Source organism: Colobus angolensis, unplaced genomic scaffold (assembly GCF_000951035.1).
Source record: "Colobus angolensis palliatus isolate OR3802 unplaced genomic scaffold, Cang.pa_1.0 Scaffold186, whole genome shotgun sequence".
Lineage (NCBI taxonomy): Eukaryota > Metazoa > Chordata > Mammalia > Primates > Cercopithecidae > Colobus > Colobus angolensis.
In genome coordinates, this window is record NW_012114999.1 from 4,011,102 (window position 1) to 4,030,898 (window position 19,797).

The window sequence follows — 19,797 nt, forward strand, 5'->3', positions numbered from 1 at the left end:
GTCAATACATTTGCAAATTTACATAAAATGGACACATTCTTAGAAAAATGTCTTAACAACACGGATTTAAAAAGAAACACAAAGCTTGAAGAGTTCTATAACCATTACAGAAAGAACACATCAGGCCCAGGTGGTTTTGTCTTAGACAAGTTCTGTAAAACTTAAAAATCATCAATTCCATGCTTACACAAATTCCTCCTGAGAATAAAAAGTTGTCTATACTCCACAGCTCACTTGATGAGAGTACTGTAACCATGATACCAATACCAAAGAAAAGCGCGAGAAAGGAAAAGTACAGGACAATCTCACACACGAACATACATTTAAACATCCAAAACAATATGCTTGCAAACCAAATCTAGCAATGTATTAAAATATAACACACCATAAACAAACCGAGTTTACTCCAGGAATTCAAGAATAGTTCACTCCATGTACTTGGCCATGTAAACAAATACAATCGGAACAACCAGATTATCTCACATGCAGAAAAGACGTTTGATAAAAATCAACAAGCAAGTATGATTTAAGGTAAAACTCTTGGCACATTTTTAAAATCAGAAAGAATACAAGGATGTCCACTACATTATTCTCTATTTGTCACTGTTCTGGAAGTTCTGACAAAATAAAATGAGAAAAATAAAAGGTGTAAGGATTAGAAAGAATTAGAACTATCACTATTTGTAGATGATGAGACTATCTTCACAGATAACAAAGATTCATAACAAATCATCAGTTTTAATTAGAATGTAGCAAGCAGTTCTTATGAGATTACTGTACAAAAATCAAACATATCTCTACATACCACCAACAGAGAAAATGTCAGTAAAAGATATATTACTTCCAAAAGTAAAAAAACAATACAAGATACTTAGAAACAAACACACCAAAGATACGCAAGCCTCTTACAAAGACAATTAGAAATGTTACTGAAAAGCGTTAAGGAGATCTAAACATTGAAGAGAGAGAGAGAGAGATGAAGTTTCTGGATAGGAAGACATCATCATATAGATACAAGTTCTCCCCAAACTGATATATTCAATTTAATGCAAATAAAAATACCAACAAGGTTCTTTTGTGAACTTGTCAAAGCTAATTTAAAAACCTATGTAAGAAAGAAAGGAAAATTAAAACCCTTCTGAAGGATAAAGCCAAGGGAGTTTGGTACTGGGTGAGGGACAGACAAACCAGTTAATAGAATAGACAGCTAGGCTGAATAGCTGTATAATAGAAGCAGAAAAAAAAAAAATAGAGAGCTAAGATACAGACCTATACATACACAAAAACTTGACATATCAGTGGTGGCATGGCAGAAATGGACTGTTGAATAAATGGTGCTGGGCTGGGCCCCTGTTTTGCCATATGGAAATTAGATCTCTTTCAAACATTATACAGAAAAAATCAATTCCAGATGAATTAAAGACAAATGTGAAAAGCAAAATGTGCCAGGCACAGTGGCTCATGTTTATAATCCTAGCACTTTGGGAGGCCAAGGTGGGCAGACTGCTTGAGTCCAGGAGTTCGAGACCAGCCTGGGCAACATGGCGAAATTCTGTCTCTACAAAAAATACAAAAATTAGCTAGGTGTGGTGGTGCACTCCCATAGTCCCAGCAACTTGGAAGGCTGAGGTGGGAGGATTGCCTCAGTTGGGAAGATCGAGGCTGCAGTGAGCTGTGATCATGCCACTGCACTCCAGCCTGGGTGACAGAGTGAGACTTTGTCTCGAAAAAAGAAAAGAAAAATATTAGAACTTCTAGAAAATAACACTTGTGTATAACTCTATGACCTTTAAGTCCTAAGGGAAAATATAAATTTGGATTCCTAAAGGAAAATATAAACATTAAAATCTAAAACTTCTGGCCAGCCATGGTGGCTCACGCCTGTAATCCCAGCACTTTGGGAGGCCGAGGTGGGCGGATCACGAGGTCAGGAGTTTGAGACCAGCCTGGCAAACATAGTGAAACCCTGTCTCTACTAAAAATACAACAATTAGTTGAGCATGGTGGCTCACGCCTGTAGTCCCAGCTACTCGGGAGGCTGAGGCTGGAGAATTGCCTGAACCCAGGATGTGGAGGTTGCAGTAAGCTGAGATCAGGCCACTGCACTCCAGCCTGGGCAACAGAGCGAGACTGTATCTCAAAAAAAAAAAAATTCTAATACTTATCTTCATATAAAACAGTGAATAAATAAGCAGGAAGAAAATGAATACAATTTTTTATATGTATAAATAAACAAATATAAATATAAATATATATATACACATATACCCACACACAAGTATGTTTATGGATATGGAAATATATTGTCCATGTAACCATCCTATAAATATATATATGCACACGCACACACAGTTAGTCCTCCGGATCTACAGGTTCTGCATCCGTGGATTCAATCAACCATGGACAGAAAATATTTGGGAAAAAAATGGATAACTGTATCTGTACTGGACATGTACAGGCTTTTTTCCCCTTGTCATTATTTCCTAAATAATACAGTATAACAACTATTTACATAGTATTTACACTGTATTAGGTATTATAAATAATCTGGAGGTATTTGAAGTATATGGGAGGATGAGCAATGTGCAAATACTACATCATCTTATAAAAGAGACTTGAGCATCTGTGGAGTTTGGCATCCATGCAAGGTCGTGAAAATACATGCACACACGCACACACACACACACACAGATGGTTCACTTCTCCTTAGATGACCATCTGTGTGTGTGTGTATGTAGATATATACATGTGACCTATATATAATATGAAAAAGGATTAGTTTACAGAATAGATAAGTAGAAAACAGAGAAGAAAATCGTACTAAATTGAAGAAAGATCGTAAAAGTCCACTGAATTTGAGAAAGAATTAATAAGAAAACAGACATGTAGACAAGGCCTGATTAAATTTCAGAATTCTAAGGAAAGAGAATCAAACTAGGATCAAACATCTTTTCTGGAACTCTGACTGCTGGAAGAGAATGGAATAGTATTTACACACTCTGAGAGGAAAAAATTGTGGCATTACAATTAATATTGTACATTAAGCCAAACGACTATAGAGATATTGTCACAACAAAGGTATTTTCAGGCCGGGCACGGTGGGGTCACCCCTGCAATCCCAGCACTTTGGGAGGCCGAGGTGGGCAGATCATGACGTCAGGAGATCGAGACCATTCTGACCAACATGGTGAAACCCCTTCTCTACTAAAAATACAAAACTTAGCTGGGCATGGTGGCGCACGCCTATAATCTCAGCTACTTGGGAGGCTGAGGCAGGAGAGTCGCTTGAACCAGGGAGTCGGAGGTTACTGTGAGCCAAGATCGCACCACTGCACTCCAGCCTGGCAACAGAGTGAGACTCTGTCTAAAAGAAAAAGATTTTTTTTCAGAGATGATAGCCAGGCGTAGTGGCTCACGCTTGTAATCCCAGCATTCTGGGAGACTGAGGCGGAAGGATCACTTGAGGTCAGGAGTTTGAGACCAGCCTGGCCAACACAGCAAAACCCCATCTCTACTAATAATACCAAAAAAATTAGCTGGGTGTCATGGCACACGCCTGTAATACCAACCACTCAGGAGGCTGAGTCAGGAGAATCACTTGAACCCCGGAAGTGGAAGTTGTGGTGAGCCGAGATAGTGCCACTGCCCTCCAGCCTGGACAACAGAGTGAGATTCAGTCTAAAAAAAAAAAAAAAAAAAAAGATACCTTCAGAGCTGAAAAGATTCTGGAAATATATGTCCACATAACCTTTCTCAAAAAAACAAAAAAACAAAACTGAAGCAAACACTTGAACCAAATAGAAACCAAAATGAAATCAGAAGAAGACATGGTATACAAGAAACAGTGGTGAGTTAAGACCATATAACTGTTGATGTTATGATGAGATTTAATTAAAAAGTGATACTTGAGCTAGGAGAAAGCTAATGAAAATCTATTCTAGAGTTTTTAAAATTTTCTTTCCTCTCATTCCTGACATTTCATGATTCTTTTCCTTCATATTTGCCTTATTGCCTGGAGAATTCCTTTAGCCTGACTTTCAATTCACGAATAAGGTTTTCGGCTATATTTAGCTTGATAATTACTGACTCAGAACTTTTAATTTTGATAAGCACTTTGTTTTAATTTCCAAGGAATCTTTCTTGTTTTAAGATTGCGTCCTTTATAAAACAGATTATTCTTGGCCGGGTGCAGTGGCTCACGCCTGTAATCCCAGCACTTTGAAAGGCTGAGGCGGGCAGATCACAAGGTCAGGAGTTCGAGACCAGCCTGGCCAACATGGTGAAACCCTGCCTCTACTAAAAATACAAAAATTAGCTGGGCATGATGGTGGGTGCCTATAATTCAAGCTACTAGAGGGGATGAGGCAGGAGAATCATTTGAACCTGGGCAGCAGAGGTTGTAGTGAGCTGAGATCATACCATTGCATTCTAGCCTGGGCAACAGGGCAAAATTCTGCCTCAAAACAAAACAAAACAAAACAAACAAACAAAACCCAAATAGATTATTCTTGTTTATTTGGAATATCTCCTTGATTTTCAATGATAATATGAAATTTAAAAAGTTATTTTCTTTTTTTCTTCCTCTTTTTAAGTTTCTTGTGGTCACCCAGGAGCTAAAAAGTTATTTTGTTTCTATATTAACTTTTGGGAGGGGATCTTTGTTTTGAACCTGTTAATTATCTTCACAATATCTAATCATATTTCATTTTCAGTTTATTATAAATGAAAGTCTAGATTAGTGTCATCTGATAGAACTTTCTGCAATGATAAAAATTTTCTATTCTATATGATCCAAAATGGTAGCTACTAGCCACATGTGGCTGCTGAACATTAGAAATGAGGCTAGTGCAACTCAGGGACCAAATTTTAAATTTTACTTAGTTTTAACTAATCTAAATTGAAATATACGTAGCCACATATGGCTGGTGGCTACTATACTGGACACTGCAGGTCTAGATTGTTAAATATACTTGGCTAATATGGGCTCTTCCAGCAAATGTATTGATCACTACTGATTTCTTCAGCAAGACCCCACCTTTTCCTAGTCTGGTGAGCTCCATGCAAGGTACAAAAGATGGCTGAGCTGAAGTGTAGAAAAAGACCAGTAGGGAACCCCCGTTACCTTAGTAAGGCTTGGCAGGAAGGTGTCTACTTCTGCCTCCTTGTCTTGCTGTCCCTCACCACGTCCTGTCAACACCCTCCTACACACACACACACACACACACACACACACACACACACACAAATGTGGTACCCAGTGGTGGCCAGCAGAAATGTTCATGCTATCTCCGTCAGGAGCTCATTTGCATCTTTGCAGAGCTCTTCCCAGCTTCAGATTCATGAATAGAGGCTCTTTTAGGAATGGAGTAGAATTTTTTCTCTAACAGTGGCTGTACTGCCCCAGTAGGAAAGTGTTAGTAAAAGGAAGTCAATCACAGATGCTCAGTCCTACATTGCACTTTGAAAATACAAAATAATGGCACTATAAAAATCCAAAATCTGGCTTGGCATGGTGGCTCATGCCTGTAATCACAGCACTTTGGGAGGCTGAGGTGGGCAGATCATGAGGTCAGGAGATCGAGACCACCCTGGCCAACATGGTGAAATCCTGTCTCTACTAAAAAAAAAAAAAAAAAAAAAATTAGCCAGGCATGATGGCAGGCGCCTGTACCCCCAGCTACTCAGGAGGCTGAGGCAGGAGAACTGCTTGAACCCGGGAGGCGGAGGCTGCAGTGAGCCGAGATCACGCCACTGCACTCCAGCCTGGGTGACCAAGCAAGACTGCTTAAAAAAAAAAAAAAAAAAAAAACGCACATAAATAAAAATAAAAATCCAAAATATTTGGCTTCTTATCAATGTGAAGCAAACCCAACTTAGCTCTAAGTATTGTGATGCACAGTATATAACAATCTTCCAAATGTTTCACTAAACCATGAAATCATTCAGTAAATAAACAATACATATGGTGACAGACCAAGAGGGAAATATTTAATACATATGCTAAATTAAAAATAGAGCCTTCAAATTAGATGCAACTTCAGAAGCAACTTGCACACTAGCAGTTGGGTCAAACCAAAGATATCTGCTCCTTATGGTGAAAAACACAGTAACAATTTTGTGATTATTTTGTTCTTTGAACATTTTTAAGCGCTCTATACCACTGGTAAACTAGACTTTTCACATTATTCTTATAGGAAAAGTCATCATCATTTTCTCCAAATTCTCTACCATTTCTCAAGTACACCCTAAGATAAGAGACTAAATGACATTTTTAGTCTCTGATGCCTTAGATGAGAATTTCCAGGGCATTCTTCTCATATAAGTCTTTCGAATTGGAAAATAATACACAAAAGCGGCAGAGTCGTTATGTAGGAGAAGCAAAGGCTTTGGAGGAAACATCTAGGTATGTGACACATATTTGGCAGGACTCTGGTTATTTACACCTTTGAGCCTCGATTTTTCTCATTTGTAAAATGAAGATACTGTTATCTGTCTCACAATAATGAAAGGAACACTTACTAGTATACTCAATATTCTCTATTTTCTCCTTTTACACTTACAAAAAAATCACCTGCTATTTCTAGACTTTCACAATATCTAAAAGGGAAAGGTTGTTGTTTTGCATTATATGTTAAAGAGACTTTCCTGGCTGGGTGCAGTGTGGCTCATGCCTGGAATCTCAGCAGTTGGGAGGCCGAGGCAGGCAGATCACTTGAGGTCAGGATTTTGAGACCAGGCTGGCTAACATGGTGAAACCCCAACTCTACTAAAATACAAAAATTAGCCAGGTGTGGTGGCACATGCCTGTAGTCCCAGCTACTCTCGGGAGGGTGAGGCAGGAGAATCACTTGAACCTGGGAGGCGGAGGTTGCAGTGAGCCAAGAATGTGATGATGCACTCCAGGCTGGGTAACAGAGCTAGACTCCATCTCAAAAAAAAAAGAGACTTTCCTAAAACAGTTCAATATAAATATTTACATTCAGTGAACTACTGTCCCCCTAAAATTCATGTCCACCTGGAATCTATTAATGTGACCTTATTTAGAAATAAGATCACTGCAGATATGATCAAGTTAAAATGAGGTCCTTCTGAATTAGAGTGGGCCTTAAATCCAACTGGTACCCTCATAAAAAAGGCATGTGAAGACAGAGATACAGAAAAGGTTATAGGATGGTGGAAGCTGAGATTAGAGTGACGTAGCTGCAAGCTGAGGAAGGCCAAGCATTGCTGGCAACCACTAGAAGCCAGGAGGAAGCAAGGAGGATTCTTCTTCAGAACCTCCAGAGGGAGTATGGCTCCATGACACCTTGATTTCAGACTTCTACCCTTCAGAACTATGAGAAAATACATTTCTATCGTTTTAAGCCACCCAGTTTATAGTATTCTGTTACAGCAACCCTAAGAAACTAATACAGTATTGATTCCTAAAACAAAAACAAAATCATTTTGGCTTATTTTCCACAGAGGAAAAAGGTACCACACATTTTGCTATAGCTGAATGATAGCAAGCAGATTTATATCCTGATCTTGTTTGACGTGGATTTTTTGAGAATATATTTTAGTAGTATATTAGTTGGGGATAATGTTTACAAGTGACCAAAAGTTAACTCAAACAGGCGTGAGAGAGAGAGAGAGAGAGAGTGTGTGTGTGTGTGTGTGTCGCAAAGGTGGGAACAAAGGGGAGTGGGGTAGGGTTCTAGGAGTGGATCCTGACTTCCCAAGAAAAGAACCACCAACCTAGGACCAACACAGCCATAGCAGGGCCTCTTGAGCCACTGAATGCAGCACCAGACACTGGCTTCTCCTCTCTTCCTGTTCATTATCTTCATTCTTCTAGCTATAGACTACCTTTATCTTCTAAGTGAAAACATGACTGTCAGCAGCTTTCAAGCTTTATCATTTACAGAGCTTGGTTGAAGACAGATTGATTCCATTCTCTAGGTCTCCAAGCCCAAAAAGCTCAGAGAAAGACTTCAGTTGGTCTGAGTGAGGCCAGCTGTCCACCCCTGAACTATCCAAAGCAGCCCTGCAGCTGGGCCATTCCCAGAGAGAGCGATGGATAAAGGCACTCACTCTACACAAGGAACAGCTCTAGTTTCCTTCCTTAATAAAGAAACCGTTTCACTTAAAAAAAAAATCTCTAAACACTGACTAAAATGCTAAAATGAAGTGAGCAACCAGGGGAAAGAAGTATTAATAATTTCAAGGGCAGACATAAACACGATTTGGAGAAGAAACAGCAGTCATAGACAAATCAAATTATCCATAAATGTAACACACTGATAGAGAGTTTTAATGAAGAGCCAATAAGCACATGAACTGCATGCTTCGTGTATGTAAGTATAAATAAAATAATTTTCACTATTGGGATTCAATGAAAAACCACTTTCTCTATTTAAAAGAATAAAAAATATGCAGAAAATTAAGCAACAATTTTTTTCCCTTCAAATTTTAAGTTCCAGGGTATGTGTGCAGGATGTGCAGGTTTGTTACATAGGTAAACGTGTGCCATGGTGGTTTGCTGCACAAATTAATCCATCACCTAGGTATTAAGCCCAGCATCCATTAGCTATTCTTCCTGATGCTCTACCTCCCCCAACCCCTCCCTTCAACAGGCCCCAGTGTTTGTTGTTCCCCGATATGTATCCATGTATTCTCATAGCTCAGCTCCTACTCATAAGTGAAAATGTGTAGTACTTAGTTTTCTGTTCCCACGTTAGTTTGCTGAGGATAACGGCTTCCGGCTCCATCCATGTCCCTGCAGAGGACATGATCTTGTTCCTTTTTATTGCTGCATAGTATTCCATAGTGTATATGTACCACATTTTCTTTATCCATTCTATCATCGAGGGCATTTGGGTTGATTCCATGTCTTTGCTATTGTGAACAGTGCTGCAGTGAACATATGTGTGCATGTATCTTTAAAATAGAATGATTTATATTCATTTGGGTAAAAACCCAGTAATGGGATTGCTAGGTCAAGTGGTATTTCTGCCTCTAGATTTCTGAGGAATCGCCATACTATCTTCCGCAACGGTTGAACTAATGTACATTGTCACCAATAGTGTAAAAGCATTCCTTTTTCTCCACAACCTCGCCAACATCTCTTGTTTCTGGACTTTTTAATAATCGCCATTCTGAGTGGTGTGAGATGGTATCTCATTGTCGTTTTGATTTGCATTTCTGTAATGATCAGTGATGTTGAGCTTTCTTTCATATGTTTGTCAGCTGCATGAATGTCTTCTTTTGAGAAGGGTCTGTTCATGTCCTTTGCCCACTTCTTAATGAGACTGTTTTTTTCTTGTAAATTTGTTTAGGTTCCTTGTAAACTCTGTATATTAGACCTTTGTCAGATGGACATATTGAAAAATTTTCTCCAATCCTGTAGGTTGTCTGTTCACTCTGATGAGTTTCTTTTGCTGTGTACTTTTGCTGCAATTGCTTTTGGCATTTTTGTCATAAAATCTTTGCCTATGCCTATGTCCTGAATACTACTGCTTAGATTTTCTTCTAAGGTTTTTTATAATTTTGGATTTTACACTTATGTCTTTAATCTACCTTAATTTTTGTATAAAGTGTAAGGAAGGAATCCAGTTTCAATTTTCTGCATATGGCTAGCCAGTTCAACTCCTTGCAAAACAGAAAATCCTTTCTCCGTTGCTCGTTTTTGTCAGGTTTGTAGATCAGATGGTTGTAAGTGTGTGGTCTTATTTCTGAGTTTTCTACTCTATTCCATTGGCCTGTGTCTGTTTTTGTACAAGTATCATGCTGTTTTGGTTACTGCAGCCTTGTAGTATAGTTTGAAGTCAGGTAGCATGATGCCTCCAGCTTTGTTCTTTTGACTTAGGACTCTCTTGGCTATTCGGACTCCTTTTTGGTTCCACATGAATTTTTAAATAGTTTCTTATAATTCTGTTAAGAATGTAAATGGTGGTTTAATGGGAATAGCATTGAATCTATAAATTACTTTGGGCAGTATAGCCATTTTCACGATATTGATTCTTCCTAACCATGAGCATGGAATGTATTTCCATTTGTTTGTGTCCTCTCTGATTTCATTGAGCAGTGGTTTGTAGTTCTCCTTGAAGAGGTCCTTCACTTCCCTTGTTAGCTGTATTCCTAGGTATTTTATTCTTTTTGTAGTGACTGTGAATGGGAGTTCATTCATGATTTGGGTCTCAGCTTGCCTGTTGTTGGTGTATAGGAATGCTAGTGATTTTGCACATTGATTTTGTATCCTGAGACTTGGCTAAAGTTGCTTATCAGCTTAAGAAGCTTTTGGGCTGAGACAATGGGATTTTCTAGATATAGGATCATGTCATCTGCAAACGAGGATAATTTTACTTCCTCTCTCCCTACCTGAATACACTTCATTTCTTTCTCTTTCCTGATTGCCCTGGCCAGAACTTCCTATACTATGTTGAATAGGAGTTGTGAGATTATTTCTAAAGATGATTAAACTCAATGTACAACTTGTAATTTTCTTAGAAATAGAAATTGTCACTTACCATGTTACTAGGGTCTCTATCAGCTCGATCTAGTTCAAAAGAATTTATTTTATTGGCACTCATTTCATCAGTGTCAGCAATGACATAATGTCTAGGTGAGTAGGCACTGGACAAGCTCCCAAGCAGCCTCAGGATCTCAGTGGTATGCCCACCTGGAAAAAATATCAGAAGTCCTAAGATTAATAAACCCACAATGGACATATCCATTTGACCATGTTATACCAATGTCATCGTTTCAGGTGGGGAGACATTGTAATTGTATATTTCTCAGAAGACATAAGAACATTTGAAAACAATAAATCTATGCACTTGTATAAATACAACTTTTACATCAAAAGCACTAGCAGTAGGTACTAAGGAAGGCACAAAACAGTATAAGACATAGCTCTTGCTATCAAGAAGACTGGTAAGAAAGGGGCAAGACACATATATGAAGATAAAGAAGATCCAAGACAGCAAGAAAAACTAAAATGTGCAGGGTAAGCAAATGGTTACGAAAAATCAATGCCTTAAGAATAAGGAAGATCCCTGTGATGGCGGGCATCTGCAGTCCCAGCTACTCGGGAGGCTGAGGCAGGAGAATGGCATGAACCCGGGAGGCAGAGCTTGCAATGAGCCAAGATCATGCCACTGCACTCCAGCCTGGGTAACAGAGCAAGACTCCATCTCAAAAAAAAAAAAAAAAAAGAATAAGGAAGATCCCTGAAAAAGGCTGAGATGACTTGAAAGGTGAAGATAATGGAGAGATAGGAGTAGGGAGGCCACTGGGTGGAGATAGGGATTGTTAGCGCATGAAATGACAAGATCTGAAACGTGTTCAAAGTGTGGTAGGAATACTGGGAAGAAGGGTACGGGTAAAATAAGGTCACGAAAGCAGGATGGGAAAAAGGAAGCCAGTCACTGAAGGTTCTATGTAGAGAAATAAAGTGAAGGGGGCATGAGCACTGACCAGCAGGGCTTGGGCTTTCCTAAGAAACATTTTTTGTCTACTACTGTAACTCCAGCTCCTATCAGAGGTCTCAGCACACTGCAGCTCATCAAATATTTATCAGCTTCACCAAATGAATAATGTTCAGTTTCTGAAGTCATATAATCTCCAAAATTTTAATACATTAATTACAAAAGCAAAAATTTAAAAATCAGCTATGTTCATTGAGGTTTCCTTCATGAAAACAATAGAACATCTACCTATCTATAAACTATTTAAGCAAAATAGTCAAACTCCTCATCAAGGAGCCCTATCATACCTATTTCAGTCTCATCTCACAAGCTCTGTGCCTCAGTCAGGTTGATGTCTTTAACATTCTCTGCATTCATTTTATTTGTTACTCACTCCTTGCCTCTGGTCATGCTGCTCCCCATACCTAGAAGGCTTCCCCCACCCCACCTCCCTTATTGTTGTAAGAAAGAGTATATAGTGATACAGGAACACAAACAAAGATAAATTAAACATGAGTTTCCCCCCAACACAAATTTGCGACCTTGGCTCACTGCAACCTCCACTTCCCAGGTTCAGGCGATTCTCCTGCCTCAGCCTGCCTCAGCCTCCCGAGTAGCTGCAATTACAGGTGTGCGCCACCACACCCGGCTAATTTTTGCATTTTTAGTAGAGACAGGGTTTCACCATTGTTGGTCAGACTGGTCTTGAACTCCTGACCTCAGGTGATCCACCCACGCAGCCTCCCAAAGTGCTGGGATTACGGGCGTGAGCCACCGCGTCAGGCCCACATTTTTTTTTAATAGTAGAAACGAAAGGATTTCATTCTAGATTCCAGGAGGAATTATATATAGAAACAAATTTGACATAGATTTAGTGTGAATTTCAGGAATTAAAATCATACGTTAGCTTCATAACCTGTCACCCATCTTCTTGACTGGGGCATATAGTTTACACATCTGGTTTATACTCTTTTTAGTATTTTTGGTTTTAGCCTCGAAAAAAACAAAGTCAGGCCAGACACGGTGGCTCACGCCTGTAATCTCAGCTACTCGGGAGGCTCAGGCAGGAGAATTGCTTGAGACCGCACTCCAGCCTGGGCAACAGTGCGAGACTCTGTCTCAAAAAAGAAAAAAAAAAGTGGTGGTACTCCAAGTAGGTACTTGTTTTCACAGCTGGAATAATTAAGGGTAAAACCTAATATCCACAACATCTTCCACTACAATTAAAACTTCATTATACCTGCTTTAATAGTCTTTTTTTTTCCTCTTTCTTTTTTCTTTTTTAAGGAAACCCTCACTGAATACTGTGAAAGTTGTCAGGATAAAAATAGAGTCACTGTGACAAAATGGAGCTGGGAGAAAGGCCATAGGAAGGGTTCTTAATGCTCAATCGCCTGAACACAAGAACTACCACAAGAGACTATACCAAAACCACAACCTTGTACAAAGGCCATTGCAACCTTATGCAAAAAAATACTCCTGCAAGGACATCTGCCCAGCCGCTGCCTGCCTAACCTTGGACTGATGCCACCCTTATTATTGATCCCTGTAAGCAAGGATAATTGTTTCAAAACAACTTACATAACCCTCCCCATTTTAGCTTTAAAAATCGCTGTCTTCCCTTGCCTCTTTGTGCCCATAGTTTATTCAGCATGTGTATTCCACACTACAATGCTTACTCTTGAATATACTTATTATATTTGGAGAATCTCTCTGTTATTTAGGTTGACAGTATATTCACTGAAAATTTAACCTTGTTACTGAATAAAGTCATTAAAATGATGGACTTTGTCTTCCATTTTACTCTTTTATTAAGATACATTTTTTTGAGAATAAGATCCTCTAAGTTCTACCTTAAAATATATCCAGCATCCAATCACTTCTCACCATTTCTTTTGTTCCAGGCCACTATCACCTCTCACATGGATTATGAGCACAGCTTACTGATCTGTTCCCTGACCCTCTTCCCCTTCAGTCTATCGCAACATAACATCCAGTGTGACCCTAGTTGAGTTGATCAAATTATTTACTTCTGCTCAAAATCCTCCAGTGGCTTCATGTCTCATGTGGAATAAAAGGCTTCTTATACTCTGACCTCAACTATGTTCCCTCTTGGAGCTCATCTCCTGTTCCTCCCTGCTTACTAAGTCTACTCTAATCACTCTAGCCTCCTTGCTGTTGGCTGTCATCTCCCCAAGGAGGCTTTCCCTGACAATCTTCATAAAAAGCAATGCCCGGCCAGGCACGGTGGCTCACGCCTGTAATCCCAGCACTTTGGGAGGTTGAGACACGCGGATCACGAGGTTAGGAGATCAAGACCATCCTGGCTAACACAGTGAAACCCCGTCTCTACTAAAAATGCAAAAAAAATTAGCCAGGCGTGGTGGCGGGCACCTGTAGTTCCAACTACTCAGGAGGCTGAGGCAGGAGAATGGTGTGAATCCGGGAGACGGAGCTTGCAGTGAGCGGAGATTGCGCCACTGCACTCCAGCCTGGGCGATAGAATGAGACTCGTCTCAAGAAAAAAATAAATAAATAAAAGCAATGCCCCCTTCCCCAAATCATAGTGTTTATCACTGCATAACTTACTGTGTAGTCTATTTAATTATTTTGTTTTTTATCTCCCTCTATCCACGCCTCACTAGAAGGCAAGCACCGCACTATGAGGGCAGGGATTTGTTTGTTTTGTTACTGCTGTACCTCCTATTCCTAGAAAGAGCAGGCCGTCCTATTGAAGGAAAGATTGAATGAAAGTTTGATATTAAATCTAACATTTGCCTAAGAAGGCTGTATTGTGTTTCAAAGAAAAGTAGTTTTGGCAAATGTTCTCTGAACAGAAGTGGTCTACTAATAATTTATTTTTTTTTTTTTGAGACAGAGTCTTGCTCTGTTGCCCAGGCTGGAGTGCAGTGGCGTGATCTCAGCTCACTGCAACCTCCACTTCCCAGGTTCAGGCGATTCTCCTGCCTCAGCCTCCTGAGTAGCTGGGATTACAGGCACCTGTCACCATGCCCACCCAATTTTTTATTTATTTTTTTTGAGACAGAGTCTTGCTCTGTTGCCCAGGCTGGAGTGCAGTGGCGTGATCTCAGCTCACTGCAACCTCCACCTCCTGAGTTCAAGCGATTCTCCTGCCTCAGCCTCCTGAGTAGCTGGGATTACAGGCACCTGTCACCATGCCCACCCAATTTTTTTGTATTTCTTAGTAGAGATGGGGTTTTGCCATGTTGGCCAGGCTGGTCTTGAACTCCTGACCTCAGGTGATTCACCTGCTTCAGCCTCCCAAATTGCTGGGATTACAAGCATGAGCCACCGTGCCTGGCCTCCTAATAATATTTTATGATATCTAAAGAGTAAATGTTGCTTCATCTTCAAGGTAAATATTGAAAATGTCTTCTTCCTCCTCCAAAATTTTGGGCATGAACTATTAAACTGCTTATCTCATTACAAGTCTTTCTTTAACTGGCATGGTTCTTTCAGGCCCTTGATACCTTCCTACCCTCAATAATTTGAATGAAGGCACCATTTGCCAGAAGAATTATCAACCTTAATTTTGGTTTCTGGTCCACCAAATGTAACACTATCAAGTCATTAGTCCTAACATCTTGTTCAAGTCAGAAACCTGGAAATCACCCTCCAGTCCTTCCCTCCCACATCCTCTACTTTCAATCCACAGTTGTGGATTTAACCCCTAAAATCTTCCAATCTCATACGAATGCGATTGCTTCTCTCCAGCCCCATACCTATCACTCCAGTCAGGCCATCTTTATCTGTTATCAGAAATATTCAAAAGGCTCCTATTTGTTTCTCTATTTCAGTCTTTGTCAAGACATTCTTTTGACAATGCAGGCTGAATAATCTTTGTGAACCCTCAGATGGAAGTGGGTGACTCTCCACTGAAAAAGATAAGCCAGGTGCGGTGGCACGTGCCTGTGGTCTCAGCTACTCGGGAGTCTGTCTCAGAATCACTTGATCCCAGGATCTACAGGCAAGCCTGGGTACATAACAAGACTCTGTCTTAAAACCAAAAACCAAAACAAAACTTCAAAAGCTCCTTTTGCCACCAAGACTAATACAGTAACCATTTATTAACTGCTTATGTAAAAAGAAAAGAAAATGTCAAGATCTTCCAAATTTATTATGCCAAGGGGAAAAGCTAAGCCCTGAAAACTGACTCATGTAACATGGCTTTTTCTCTTTGGTGTATGACTGCTGCTTCCTGACCTTTGTGTTGAGATGTTATACATTAACCAGACTCCCTAGTCTTTATTCAAACCTAGATTAAATGACATTAGAGATAGAGGCCTTTGTGATTGTTACCTCCTTATACCAGAATGTTATACAAATCCCTTAGTGTGTAATCAATAGTAGTGTTGGGACTTAGAAAACAATATCCCAAAATGAAGGCCTTAGAAGTAAAGTTTTTTCTCTGGTCTTCTCCTGTCCTCTGTCTCTCAGTCCCATACTCCCCTGAGGCTTGCCATAGAAACTAGAATCTCTCTCTCCAGGGCGGGTCACAGAAACCAAGAACTCCTTCCCCCAAAAACTAGTCATAAAACCTAAAAATACTACTCTAATTTTACTCCAACTTTCTGTGTAAAAACTGGCGATAAAGTAATTATCCGAGCTGGGCGAGGTGCCTACACCTTTAATCCCAGTACTTTGGAAGGCAGGAGAATTGCTTGAGGCCAGGAATTCCAGACCAGTCTGGTACACACAGCAAGACACCATCTCTATTTTAAAAATTAATTAAATAAAAAAAAAATTATCTGACCTACCTTGTTTGATGGTAGGTCATAAGACCCCCATTCCAGAGAGGGTCCTACCCCATATCCAGAAGGAAAGAATGCATGCTCAGAGAGACCAAGAAAAATCTAGACAGGCCTTGCTGGGCTTCCCTACTGTCTATTAGCGTTAAATTAGACCCTTTTGTCCAGTCATAATTCTACATGGCTATCCATACTTTGTTGAACCTAAGCATAAAAGCAGACCATTTCCCTCGTATCTTTGGGTCTTCATTCAGAACGCTTTCATATATGCTTCATAAATGTGTGTCTTTTCTCCTACTATTTCTGCCTCGTCAGTGATTTTCAGTGAAACTTCAGAGGGCAAAAGGGAAGTTTCCCCTTGGCCCTTACAGTAGCCAACCAAATCTTCTATCTGTATGTTAGCCTTTCTATGGAAAATGTTGTAATTTTGTTCAGCATCTCTGTTCTGGTCTATCTAAACTATCTTCATTCTTCCCCACATGGGGAGCACTGATCACCATTCTTTGATATAGGTTTGCTCCCCAGACAGCCACTCTCACGCTTTGTGCTTGAATAAACTCTTCTAACGGGATATTGAGCCCTTTGATTATTTTAGGTTGACACTATATGTCAAGCACTTTAATAAACACTGATTTTTTAATTTAAGCTTTTGATTATATCATTTTATTTTATTTCATTTTGAGACAGGGTCTCACTCTGTCAACCAGGCTAGAATGCAGTGGTGCAGTCTCAGCTCACTGCAACCTCCATCTCCCAGGCTCAACTGATCCTCCTAGCTCAGTCCCCCAAATAGCTAGGACTATAGGTACATGCCACCACATCCAGCTAATTTATTTATTTATTTTAGTGTTGAGACAGGATTTCACTATGTTGCCCAGGCTGGTCTCCAACTCCTGAGCTCAAGCAATCCACCTGTTTCAGCCTCTCAAATTGCTGAGATTACAGGTGTGAACCACCACACCCAGCCTAAACACTTTAAATATGATCATATTTAAACTCTCCTGTCCTCTCTCAACCCATGTAGAAACAGAAGGCTCAGTGAGGTTAACTAATTGCCTAAGATCACCGAAGTAGTAAGTGGCAGAGATGTGATTCATGTGTGGTGTTATGACAACCTAGAGGCCTGTGGTCTTAACCCCTAGCTGATATGGAACAGTGGAGTAGCAGCAATTGCTTTATAAAGCAGGATTTTAGGCCGGGGTGGTGGTTCACACCTGTAATCCCAGCACTTTGGGAGGCTGAGGCAGGAGGATCACTTGAGTTCGGGAGTTCAAGACCAGCCTGGCCAACATGGTGAAACACTGTCTCTACTAAAAATACAAAAATTAGCTGAGTGTGGTGGTACACCTGTAATCCCAGCTACTTCGGAGGCTGAGGCAGGAGAATGGCTTGAACCTGGGAGGTGGAGTTGCAGTGAGCTGAGATTGCACCACTGCCCTCCAGCCTGGGCAACAGTGTGAGACTCTGTATAGAAAAGAAAAAAAGCAAGATTTTAAATACCCTTTATAATCTGGACTCAGTTTACCTCCCCACATTTAACTCTACACAACAGTGTTCTCTCAACTCCGGCCATTCAAAGTGCTATTATCTTCTTTTCACATCCTCCCACCCCCCAAAACCCTGGCTCTCCCTCATCTGACTAATTCTTGGTCATCTTTCAAGTCTTGGTTTAGCATTATTTCTTCCAGGAAGCTGCCTGTTTTTTAAGACCTGATAAAGTAGTGCCCTTCCTGAAGACTGTCATAGCAATTTGTACTTCTTACACAATCATTACAAGATTATAACATTTATCTCATTGTGGCAAATACTCATTTTGATTTATTTTGTTAGTTTTTTTTTTTTTTGTATTCTCTATTTCATTCACTGCTGTATCTTTGCATCTCTCACAGGACTTAGCACGGAGTCAGCACTCCGTAGCAAGCAATGTTAGTCAGTTTTGTTATTTCCTGGGGCTAGTTTAGTGTTTGGCCTCTCTAACAGCTCAAAACAGATTAAGTGAATAAAGTAATGCATTATACTTGAACATAAACTTAGTACATTTGCTCAAACTATACATGTTCTATCTGGATGCAATCTCCTGCCATCCCCAAATGTTTACATTGTGTGTGTGTGTGTGTCTGTCTGTCCCTGTCAAATATGTCTACTTAAAATTGTAAGCACCTACACAATTGGTGTATTTAGATTGTATTACCTGACAGGTCAGTGTGTTGCTCACACTCTGCCACCCGGTGTGTATTGCTCTATAGTCCGTAGATCATTGTTTTTATCCTCTTGGACTTTGTATATTTATAAAAGTGACAATTCTTTTTGTCTCATTTGTCACGTAGCATTCGTGTTTCCTAAACTAAATACGCGATACCTAGATTAATAATGCACAACAGCCATACGGGGAAACTGCATGTTAGCATCAAAAGGCTTCTACGTTTTCTCTGTTCACTAATTATTTGTTTGAAAAGTATACGCTACAGAGAGTCTTAATTACAGACAAGTGTAAATTACTTGTCATAAAAAGACCTCTGGGCCGCGTCAGCAAACCAGCCCTTACCCAGGCTAGACTGACCAGTTCCGGCAAGGCAGAGAAACTACAAATCTCTGCATGCAGCATTCCAAGAAGTGCTAAGGGTAACAGGGAAGAGGGTCGCGGTGCACTCTGGGGTTTGTAGTGACCAATCCAAGTCCGACAGTCGCTTCCTCGATACTTACCGGACCCAGCCACCACCAAGATACTGAGAGACTCCCGGGGCGTAAAGTCCCTGGAACGAAGCACTACCCATATTCGCAGGATTAGGAAAGCCGCCACAGCTCCTGCAGCCGCAGCTAGAATAAGAACACACATCATGCAGAGAAACGGCGCATGCGTCCAACTTCCGGGGACCGGCCACTGTCAAAGTTCACAACTACGGGTGCCGAAGCAACTCAAACGCGGAGGGACGCACCTCCTGGTGGGCTGGACTTGCCTGAGCTGGGAGGAGTGGAGGGTCGAGGGAGTAGCCGGGGTCCCGCTGACAATTCATTTTACCTCATTTATCATGAGCATTCGTGTTTCCTAAGCTAAATACGCAATACCTAGATTAATAATGCACAACAACCTTGCAGAGAAACTGCCTGTTAGCATTAAAAGGCTTCTACGTTCTCTACGTTCACGTTTGTCGGCGGAACCCCTGCTACTGCGCGGATTCTGGGCAGCTGCAGCCAAGCGTAAGCTGAAAATCGGGAAGTTAAGCTCTGGGAAAGCTTAATTTACGCCCACGACCAGGTCAGGCCGTCTGTGTGCCCGAAAGGCCCCGAAACTCCCCAGTTAGGAGATGTTCTGGCTCTACCCACTTCGTGAATGCCACCTGAAGCTGAGGAAATACATCCTTTCTTCTTTTTTTTAATGCCAAGAGAAATGTTTCTGTTGCACGCACAGACATTACTGAAAGTGTTCGCCAGTAAGGACCACAGGCTTAAACATCGAATTTAGGTCCCTTATCCAAATCCCCTCTTCCTCAACACGTATGTTTTTAACTTTTCTCGGCGCTTTCACAGTCTCAGTGTGACCAGAGTAGTTGAGGGTGACCACCTCAAGGTAAGCCACAGTC

General features: G+C 40.6%; 1 protein-coding gene and 1 long non-coding RNA gene across 3 annotated transcripts in view; one reads left to right on the forward strand and one right to left on the reverse strand.

Moving 5' to 3' along the window:
• ALG14 (ALG14, UDP-N-acetylglucosaminyltransferase subunit) overlaps positions 1-19,108 on the reverse strand; it is a 92,708-nt gene extending 73,600 nt beyond the window's left edge. For both annotated transcript variants that reach the window (XM_011940031.1, XM_011940032.1), the window contains exons 1-2: positions 18,920-19,108; positions 10,509-10,660 (exon numbers count right to left, since the gene is read on the reverse strand). In XM_011940031.1, coding sequence (XP_011795421.1) covers positions 10,509-10,660; positions 18,920-19,055 — 288 coding nt within the window. In that variant the 5' untranslated portion in view covers positions 19,056-19,108. The remainder of the gene's footprint in view (positions 1-10,508; positions 10,661-18,919) is intronic.
• On the forward strand, positions 7,745-13,229 carry LOC105510317. The gene is made up of 2 exons (XR_001001545.1): positions 7,745-8,336; positions 12,735-13,229. It is a non-coding gene; the product is annotated as an uncharacterized LOC105510317 (long non-coding RNA).
• Positions 19,109-19,797: the final 689 nt, after the last annotated feature.